Source organism: Ruditapes philippinarum, unplaced genomic scaffold (genome assembly GCF_026571515.1).
Source record: "Ruditapes philippinarum isolate M1 unplaced genomic scaffold, ASM2657151v2 ctg2033_1_1_1_1, whole genome shotgun sequence".
Lineage (NCBI taxonomy): Eukaryota > Metazoa > Mollusca > Bivalvia > Venerida > Veneridae > Ruditapes > Ruditapes philippinarum.
In genome coordinates, this window is record NW_026854327.1 from 145002 (window position 1) to 155861 (window position 10860).

The 10860-nt window shown below is 31.9% G+C and overlaps 2 protein-coding genes across 2 annotated transcripts; both read right to left on the bottom strand.

Annotated features, from left to right (window-relative positions):
* Nucleotides 1-1199: 1199 nt before the first annotated feature.
* Nucleotides 1200-4038, bottom strand: LOC132739828 (cell death abnormality protein 1-like). The gene is made up of 4 exons (XM_060727638.1): nucleotides 3903-4038; nucleotides 3271-3366; nucleotides 1772-2749; nucleotides 1200-1327 (listed from the first exon to the last, which is right to left on the bottom strand). The coding sequence occupies exons 2-4, from the start codon at nucleotides 3335-3337 to the stop codon at nucleotides 1200-1202; spliced, it is 1173 nt and encodes a 390-aa protein (XP_060583621.1). The 5' UTR covers nucleotides 3338-3366; nucleotides 3903-4038.
* Nucleotides 4039-6125: 2087 nt separating this feature from the next.
* LOC132739829 (proprotein convertase subtilisin/kexin type 5-like) lies at nucleotides 6126-9885 on the bottom strand. The gene is made up of 4 exons (XM_060727639.1): nucleotides 9453-9885; nucleotides 9120-9278; nucleotides 6474-6643; nucleotides 6126-6209 (listed from the first exon to the last, which is right to left on the bottom strand). The coding sequence occupies exons 1-4, from the start codon at nucleotides 9883-9885 to the stop codon at nucleotides 6126-6128; spliced, it is 846 nt and encodes a 281-aa protein (XP_060583622.1).
* Nucleotides 9886-10860: the final 975 nt, after the last annotated feature.

Consider the following 10860-nt stretch of genomic DNA (forward strand, 5'->3'; position numbering starts at 1 on the left):
ACAGTATGTATTTAATCGTAAACTTTTTAGAAAAATTACCTGTAGCTGTAGAGAACTATAATCAGTGAACCGGTTTACATCAGTAGTGGTTAAACTTTCATACACAGTTGTAGGTTGATTAACATCAGCTTGTCCCGTGTCTGTGTTGGTATCATACACATTTCTAGGTTGGTTAACGTCAGCTGGTCTCGTGTCTGTGTCGATATTGGCTGCAATTGTTACAATTATGTATAAGTTTCCGTACATAAAATCACATTCTGCACACTTTGAAATTCAATAAAGAATGGAATCTAAGTTAGCATTTTTCTTAAGTACTATAGTTTGATACAAATCGCAAGATATAAACTATATGATGAGACGTTGGCTTTCCATAGAGGTTTATCACAAAAATATATTTATGTTTTAGGGTAGCTAGCTACTTTTTGGACAACATCTCAGATGTTGGAGATTTTTGGTATACATACATGTTAATATGTAAGCTTTCCTTCCGCAGCTTTATTTCGTAAAGAAAGAGCGATAATATGACATCAAAGCGCCCCCTAGCGGCGGCGGCAGAAGTGTGTCTTTTTATCTATATCTGTTTTTATCAATTCTCATTCGATTTTCCTTTTAAATTTTATAATGTTCAGTAGACGTATGCCTTTATACTGATGTCTTTCTATAAACTTTGCTGAATATACTGCGATTCAACGGTTCATTTCCCTCCGTACCTATACATCTGTTGAAAATATCGTGCATTGCATTTTATTTGTTTGACATGTAAACTATAGTTAAACGAATTTATGATGCAAAGTTATGATTCAATGGTCAAAAGAAGGATTTATTTTAATTCAGAAGAAACAAAAGTTAAAAAGGTAGTTATATAAACAACCTACCTCCAACAAAGGATTTATTAACATTGTAGTAGCTCAAGTCTTTATTGGATCCCAAATCAGTGTTGCTATTTTCTAATCTTTTGAGTCTACAAGTCTCAAAAAGAATAACAATAGTTTTCTGCATAATATATACTATGCAAATCTCACTTTTTTATATAAACAGCCACCAGAAAATCTTTGCACCACCAGGATTCACTACAATTTTAAAGTGTCCTTAACATTTATAAATAATTTTATTTCCGATTTATTGAATTAAGGATAAAAAACTGATGGCATAATTTAAAACATATATTTATTTCATTTATGTATTATTGTTCTGGTATTTTACCTTCTTGCCAGGAGGACCACAGCAGCAACAAGTACCACTATTATTATCAGGAGAATACAACCACTTACAGCAGCACCTATTATTACTCCTTTAGTGTCTTCATTTCCAGTCGCTGAATTTATAGCTGTTGTATTAAATAAAACGATAAAAATACATAACATATGAAAAATGTGCAATGTCTTTAATTCTTTGTTAACTTATTTTATCTACATGTGTATAATAATAATTATTATCATTATTTCTACTAGTATAAAAATAGTGATATAATATATTTACAGCGATAACTTTTTGTGAGTTCATTATTTCACCCAGCCCGCATAAGTTTATAAGTATAAACAGGCTAAATATGAGCTTTTCTTTTACTTCTGCTCCATTTTTAAAAGAATATCTTTATTTCAAATTGAAAAAAAATATTGTTTTTATTACTTTTGTTATTGTTGTTTTAATCGGTAAAATTTTTATAATTACTCGTAATAATTATTCTTATTGACTCATTTACTTACTTGCTTGCTTAATGTGTTAGTTTGTGTAAGATGTTATACTGTTTATTAAATAGTAAACCTTATACCGTTGTATCCTGTCTTGCATCCTTGTAAGCACTTTCCATGTACCTTGTTACATGTTAAATTCACACAGTCATTGCCGCATTTCATATCACAAAAGTTCCCGTAAAACCCAGCGACACATCCGTCATTGCAGTTTCCAGACAGTTGGTCACAGCGACCATCAAGACAGTTAACATTGCATTGTTTATTACATATTTGTCCATGAAATCCTTTGTCACATGATGAGCAAGTGCTATTTGAGGAACAATTAAAGCAGTTGTTGGGACATTGTTGACAGCTGTTTCCCCAGTGCTTTTCAATACATGCGGAACAATTTGTCATTGAATAACATGCTAAACAGGTAAGTGGACAGTTTTGGTCACATAGATTCCCGAACTTACCGTCGATGCATCTATCACATTTAACCCCGGTAAATCCCTCCTTACAGCTTGGACATTCCCCACTATAAGTACAGTTTTTATTTTCACAGCCTACGGAACACGAATTAACGCAGTCGACACTCCCGTTCTTCCCTACCTCACAATTATCACATAGATCACCTGTAAACCCAGTTTTACATTTTGTGCAAATATCGTATGATGTACATGATATACAATTATCTCTACATTTATGTTGACAATTGTAGGTTACAACATCGCTGGATGGGTATTGTCTCCCATTGTAATATCCATCATTACATTTGCTACAGTTATAATATGAAGTGCATGAAATACAGTTGTCCGGGCACGATAAACTACAATCTTCTGCATATTGATTATTTTCCGGATTACGACCAATATAGAAGCCATTTTTGCATGTGTTACAACTGCTTGGACCAGAACATGTCACACAATTGTTACTACAAGCATGTATACAACTGTAAGTATAATATCCGTCAATACAACCATCCAAGCAAACACCGTCTTCATTATTGTTGTATTCACATCTTGAAGTTCCATTTATGCAACAGTTACACCTCCCACATTCATTCAATGCTAGAACTTAAAGATGTAAGGGAAAAAGTGAAAAATTATTATTTTGTTACGGCTTCTTAACAACAATGTACAACATTTCAAATAACTTGATACTCTCTTTTGACTTATTTAAATTTTTCATAAACATGTGATTCTGATTCTGTGCGATAGAGTCTATTAAAATAAATAAATGTGGAAGACAAGATAAAATTGTAAATGGACATAAAATATACAGAGAGTGGTTGGGCAAGCTTTAAATGGAGTTCTTTAATCTAGTGATAAAGCACGCATACCGGCCGAGTAACATGTAAGTGGTTGTATTTATAAAAAAAAATTCTGTTATATTTAAAATTTGTGAAAATGGGAAATAAAGTAATTTATTTTACTTTCGCGTAGATATACATATACAATCTTCAAGTGTTTAGTCGAAAATGCATTATCATTTCTCTTCATGCATGTTATAGTAACAAAACATTTTATTTGATATTATACTAGGTATGTAATATAAAAGTAGTCATATGCTGATTATAATAATATTTAAAACATACCTGTGTCACATAAAAGTAAAACTAGTCCCAGCAAAGTATTCTTCATTTTTATATCTCCAACATTCATTTGCTCATGTGTTTAGAATGAAAAAAGACCTAAAATGACATAAATCTTTATCTATAACATGAAACTGATTGATTTGAAGTCGCAACAAACATTAAATGTCATGATTCAATTAGACGCGTGGTTATATAGCATTTTGTTTATAATTTGAAACGTGTTGACACAATACTTTTTTTTCGTAAGACAACGTGCTTATATAACACTTTGTTTTCAGTTACATTACGTGTTTATATAACACTTTGTTTCCAGTTAGACAACGTGGTTATATAGCACTTTGTTTTTCAAGTAGACAACGTGGTCATATAACACTTTGTTTTTAAATAAACATTGTGGATATATAACACTTTGTTTTCAAATAGACAACTTTGCTATATAGACATCTTTTAACAATTTAAATAGAGATTGATGGTACGCGACGATTTCGAAATTGATTTACAAATGCTAAATGTAGAGGTATTATAAGTGGAACAAACATAGAATTTTTATCAATAAATATCATATGTAATTACTTAGAAAAAAGAAGAGAGAGAGAAAAGTATGCATTTAAATGAAGTAATCGCATATTTACCTGGAGTTAATCACGTTTAATCAATCAATTAGTCTTTGATAGTTGTATGATTACTATCAACACTCAGATTTGTCATATATCATTTATCAATATAAAAAAATATCATCATCACATTAAGTATAGGACAAACGTTCCGCTATGATTTCAAATAAAATTTGTTAAAATAAGGAAGTAGCTTATGGTTCAGTAAATTTTGAATTGACGAAACCAACCAAAACTAATTTAAAAGTAAATGTTGTATGAGATTCATACTGAATTATTGATTCCGCATCATTGAGAACTTTCATTAAATCATCTTGACTGTAACACACCTTCATTTGAAAAGTATTTTAAGTTTAATTTATCTTTAACTTTCACATGTTTTCAATATATTACAAGCCTCATATCATTGTATTAATATTAAAAAGTCAGGGGAAAAGACAAAAGAGCAACAACAGCAACAACAACAACAAAAAACAACAAATTAAGTGTTTGGTTAACCGCTGGCCTTTTGTTAGTATAAAGTATATCAAAACTGATTTGTTTCATCTTGTAAAAGAAAAAAACCGGGATCATGCTCATGCACATACGAGTATAGTATATATTACAGCAATAGCAATTCACTACACTCCTGGGGCGTCCGTAGCCGAGTGGTTAAGGTCGTTGACTTCAAACCCCTTGCCCCTCACCGCTGTGGGTTCGAATCAAGACAGGGACTTTGGATTCGTTCATGTGAGGAAGCTATCCAGCTAGCTTACGGAACGTCGGTGGTCCTACTCAGGTGCCCGTTCGTGCCTGAAAAATGCACGGAGGGGCACCTGAGGTCTTCCACCACCAGTAAAGCTGGAACGTCGCCAAATGACCTATACTGTGTCGGTGTGACGTAAAACCCAAATCAAACAAAAACAAAAACTACACACTGAACATTTTAAGAGTGAATATTGATGGTAAAATAATAACAAAAAGAAGATGATTATGCTTTTAACTCAAGTTTACCCAACTCTATACAATAATGTTGATTTTCACGCACCAGGTAAGAAAATGACTGTGACAAAAATGCGTGCCTTGTATTAAGCTCACGCAAAAGTGAAGGTAAATAAAGATAATAGGATAAGATATGATGTCCTCACAATAGCTTTACACGGAGCAAAATTGACTCACGATTTCACAACAAATAGAACCTTTGCAAGAGTCTTTACCACATTGTACCACTGTGTACGAAATTGATGTCGGAGTGAAAAAAGATAGCACATGTGATTATGTGATTAGTCAAAATGGCTTCACGAAAGAGGTCCCGGAGCCAAAATGAAAATTTTTTAACGTAAGACAGCTCTGTATGAGCACCTGGAGTGTGTTACGGTTTATTAAAATAGTAAAATAATTAAACTTGTACACTAAAGCAAGATTTATGTGTACCAACATTGAGCCCAAATTATACATTTATGTTATGACTGAATTATTATCATTTATATACTTAATGTCGTTAACAGTAAATGTGTTAGCTATCAGAAATTGTATCAAGCTGATAACAAAAGTGCAGATGTCTCAATTATTTAAGATAAATGTTTTCCTTGACATGCTAAAGAGGATTAACTGTCACGTACTTAAGACAGATTGATATATAAGAGTTGTCATTCTTTTAGTCGGCTCCATCTCAATAACTAGAATCATTAACGATTGCATTATTATGCAGTGATTTCAGGATTTTTGTCTAGAAAAACAGATTTACGGAACTACATAGAAACTGGCCATTCTTGATGATTTGTTTCTTATCATTAATGTTATTTGAAGTTTTGCTTCATGCATCGCAACTAAACTGTTACATTTTACAGATTAAGCTTTGCAAAATAATTGTGAAACGACCCGAAAACCTCAAGTACATTTTAGAAACATGACACGTGCTTTTTACTGTTCATCTTCAAATGAAAAGTACCTCGGCAATGGCTACGAAAAAATGAACAACAGAGACTTTCTGTAGAGAAATCAAAACTTTGCTGTTACACTTCAGAGGAAAATCCTGAAAAATCTCAAAGGTGATCTTTTCGTTTACAATATTGATGTTGTTATATTTTTCTGTTCCTTAAATATTATTTACAAATTCAAAAACAATCCGCAAAGTAATCCTGCAGATCATCTTTAATTTTGTTGCTGTTGCTGTTGTTTTGGGGGTTTCTTTTGCTGTTTTTCTTTCTTTGTCAATTTGTTAACATTTGTTTTCCATTCAAAACATTACAAAATACTTCTTTATTTTGCCGATACATTGTAGTATTGGACTCCAGGATCTAATTTGACTGTGTGATCATTCGGCAATTCTAATGTTGGCACATCCTTGTAAAACAAAAAAATACAGATATTGCATAAAAGGAAAGTGGAATACAATTATATACTAATAAAGAGAATGAGAAAGTTCTTAAGTTTCGTAACTAGTTTCAATTACACGAATGCTCGCATGCACAGTTGATAAAAAGACTAAACGATTTATTGACTGTTATTTACATGATCTATCCTTTTTTATCAAAACATACCTATAACTTCAAAGAACTAAAATCAGCTAACATAATGTGTTTAATCGTAAACTTTTAGAAATATTACCTGTAGCTCTAGCGAACTATAATCAGCGAACCGGTTTACACCGGTAGCTGTTAGACTTTCATACACAGATGTAGGTTGGTTGACGTCAGCTTGTCTCGTGTGAGTATCGGTATCATACACAGTTGTAGGTTGGTAAACATCAGCTGGTCTCGTGTCTGTGTCGGTAGTGGCTGCAATAGTTACAATCTGTTTAAGTTTCCGTTAATAAAAAATCACATTCTGCACACTTTTAAATTCAATTTAGTATTTTATCTACGTTAACATATTTCTTACTATAGTTTGATACAAATCATACCTAACTTTAACAAAGATATAAACTATATGATGAAACGTTGGCTTTCCATAGCAATTGAGCTATATCACAAAATATATATATGTCGAAAGGTAACTCGCTACTTTCCGACCAAAATTGGACACCATCTCAGATCTTTATTATTGATATGCAAACATGTTGATAGATAGTTTTAATTCTGCAGCTTTATTTTGTAAAGAAAGAGCGTTAATATGACCCAAAAGCGCACCCCTATCGGCGGCGGCAGAATTGCGTCTTTTTATCTATATGTATGCTTTAATTAATTCTCATTCGATTTTCTTCGTTTAAATTTTACAATGTTCAGTAGATATATGCCTTTATATTGATGTCTTTCTTAAAAACTTTGCTGAATATACTGCGATTCTACGGTTAATTTCCCTCCGTACCTATACATCTGTTGAAAATATCGTGCATTGCATTTTATTTGCTTGACATGTTAACTATAATTAAACAAATTTATGATTCAAAATTATGAAACAAGGATCAAAAGAAGAATTTATTTTTAATTCAGAAGAAACAAAAGTTAAAAAGGTAGTTATATAAACCACCTACCTCCAACAAAGGCTTTATTTACATTGTAGTAGCTCAGGTCTCTATTGCATCCCAAAGCAGTGTTGCTATTCTCTAATCTTTTGAGTCTACAAGTTTCATAAAGAATAACAAAAGGTTTCTGCATAATTATTATATACTAGGCAAATCTTACTTTTTTATATAAACAGTAAATCTTTGTACCACCAGGATTGAGGCAAACTTCACAATCATTTTAAAGTGTCCTAAACATTTATGAATCATTTCGCATGATATATTTAGGGTTAATTAACAATAATATTGACTTCAATTTAAGCTTTATTTATTTGCTTTCTTGTTTAAATTTACACAATGATCCCGAAGACCAGCAAAAATTTAACAACACTGAAGTTAAGTACGGGGCCCTTGACACCCGTTGTTGTGAAGTATAAAAATCTGGAAACAAAGTGATCCCTCGGAAGCATTAATCACAACAAATTTACATAAGAATTGCAGACTCGGTTTCAAATTTTAGAATTTGTCTAAAAACTTTCATCATTATATAAGAACATCTTATATGCAAGCGCATGATATATTATTCATTTGTGAATAAACATTTTGTATTTTAAAGATAATATTTGATAGATTTAGATTTGATGCAAAGTAAATGTGATTGAGATATTTTAATAACTATATGCTGCCATCTTATTCACAAGTTTCTGAAACTAGATCCGTCGTTATAATTATTATCATTATTACTACTAGTATAACAATCAGTACTGTAACATCTTCTCCAACAAAGAAACAGACAGACATACCTGATATAAATTTATATTATAGTATAGGTATATGGTCTATAATTCATTTATTGATATTAATAAATGTTTGAAATGTTATTGAAACAATTTAAGACTTTTAGAATTTCTTATTTCTAAAGGAATAATGTTCCATAGTGTTCCATAACCCCGTTGTTGAATGATAAAAAGTATGTTTCAAATAATTTGTTTCGGGTCCTTAATGTTAATAAAAAATCCGAGATAAAACAAAATGGCTGCCATTTTCCAGTTTCCTGCAGAAATCTATATCATTTTTTTGCCCTGCTTTATTAGCCAATCAAATTACTTCAAATGCGGGCTTTATATCTAAATCACTTTTCGGCCCGGGGCCGAAAAAGTTATATAGATATTGGCCCTGTTTTAAGGCAGGCTATTGTGTTATTGAACGTGGCAGGTAAATCTTTTTATAGGTCTAATGACGTATAGTTATTTAATAACATGCTATCTTTATTTCAAATTGAAAAATATTGTTGTTATTACTATTGTTATTATTGTTTTAATCGGTAAAATTGTTATAATTACTCTTATCATAATTATTCTTATTGACTCATTCACTTACTTGCTTGCTTAATGTGTTAGTTTGTGTAAGATGTTATACTGTTTATAAAATAGAAAACATTTTACCGTTGTATCCTGTCTTGCAGTTCCCATGTACTCTGTCACATGTTAAATTCACACAGTCATTGCTGCATTTCATATCACAAAGGTTCCCGTAAAAGCCAGCGACACATCCGTCATTGCAGTTTCCAGACAGTTGATCACAGCGACCAACAAGGCAATTAACATTGCATTGTTTATTACATATTTGTCCATGGAATCCTTTCTCACATGATGAGCAAATGTTATTGGAAGAGCAATTTAAGCAGTTTGTGGGACATTGTTGACAGCTATTTCCCCAGTGCTTTTCAATACATGCGGAACAATTTGTCAATGAAGAACATGCTAAACAGGTAAGTGGACAGATTTGGTCACAGAGATTCCCGAACTTACCATCGACACATCTATCACATTTAACCCCGGTAAATCTCTCCTTACACCTAGGACATTCCCCAGTATAAGTACAGTTTTTATTTTCACAACCTACAGAACACGAATTAACGCAGTCGACACTCCCGTTCTTCCCTACCTCACAATTATCACATAGATCACCTGTAAACCCAGTTTTACATTGTGTACAATTATCGTATGATGTACATGATATACAACTATCTCTACATTAATGTTGACATTTGTTGGTTACAACATTGCTTGATGGGTATTGTCTTCCATTGTAATATCCATCATTGCATTTGCTACAGTTATAATATGAAGTGCATGAAATACAGGTGTCCGGGCATGATATACTACAATCTTCTGTATATTTATTATTTTCCGGATTACGACCAATATAGAAGCCATTTTTGCATGTGTTACAACTGCTTGGACCAGAACATGTTGCACAATTGCTACTGCAAGCATGTTGACAATCGTAGGCTACAACATCACTTGATGGATATTGTCTACCATTGTAAAATCCATCATTACATATGCTACAGTTATAATAAGAAGTGCATGAAATGCAGTTGTCCGGGCACGATAAACTACAATCGTCTTCATATTTATTATCATCATATTTACGGCCAATATAGTAGCCATTTTTGCATGTGTTACAACTGCTTACACCAGAACATGTCACACAATTGTTACTACAAGCATGTATTACAACTGTCACTATAATATCCGTCAATGCAACCATCCAAACAAACACCGTCTTCATTATTGTTGTATTCACATCTTGAAGTTCAATTTATACAACAGTTACACCTGCCACATTCATTCAGTGCTACAACTTAAAGATGTAAGTGAAATTGTGAAATTATTATTTTGTTACGGCTTCTAAACAACGGTGTATAATAATTCAAAAAAGTTGATACCAAATCTCTTTTGACTTTAAGTTACTTAAAAAATTCTAAAACGTCTGATAAGAATTCTGATCAAAAATTAAAGTATTGAAATATGTTTCTTACAAGAACAATCTGCGGCGTGACAATATGTGCGATAGAGTCTATGAAAATAAATAAATGTGGAAGTCAAGATAAAATTGTAAATGAACATATAAAATATGTAGGGTGGGGTGAGTGCAAGCTTTTAACGGAGTTCTTAATCTAATGATAAAGCACACATACCGACCGAGTAATATGTAATGAATGTGAATGTATATATATAAAAAGAAATCTATTATATTTAGAATTTGTAAAAATGGGAAATGAAGTGTAATAGTAGTTATTTTACCTTAGCGTAGATATACATATACAATCTTCAAGTGTTTAGTCGAAAATGCATTATCATTTCTCTTCATGCATTTAATAGTTACAAAACATTTTTATTTGATGTTATACACTATTGCTCAATACGAAATGTGTACATCAGAGTCAAATGAAATAAAATAATCATCGCAAGTGTTAATTTATTGAAATTACATGATTACGTTTTACTCATAATTTAGAAATGTTTATACACGAAAGTGAACCTGTATGCTGTTATGTAATATAAAACTAGTCATATGCTGATTATGATGATTATTAAAACATACCTGTGTCACATAAAAGTAAAACTAGTCCCAGCAAAGTATTCTTCATTTTTATATCCCCACCATTCGTTTGCTCATGTGTTCAGAATGATAAATACCTAAAATAACATAAATCTTTATCCATAACATGAAAGGGATTGGTTTGAAGTCGCAACACACATT

Bases quoted from the DNA above. Each gene is read 5' to 3' on its own strand.
- LOC132739828 (XM_060727638.1), bottom strand. From the start codon at position 3,337: ATGAATGTTGGAGATATAAAAATGAAGAATACTTTGCTGGGACTAGTT. The intron at 2,750-3,270 runs GTATGTTTTAAA...TACATCTTTAAG, and splicing joins TTTACTTTTATGTGACACAG to TTCTAGCATTGAATGAATGT. The intron at 1,328-1,771 runs GTATAAGGTTTA...TTAATACAACAG, and splicing joins ATGCAAGACAGGATACAACG to CTATAAATTCAGCGACTGGA.
- LOC132739829 (XM_060727639.1), bottom strand. From the start codon at position 9,885: ATGAAGACGGTGTTTGTTTGGATGGTTGCATTGACGGATATTATAGTG. The intron at 9,279-9,452 runs GTATTTCATGCA...CTGGGTTTACAG, and splicing joins TATATCATGCCCGGACACCT to GTGATCTATGTGATAATTGT. The intron at 6,644-9,119 runs GTAAGTTCGGGA...TAACTATTGCAG, and splicing joins ATGTGATAGATGTGTCGATG to CCACTACCGACACAGACACG.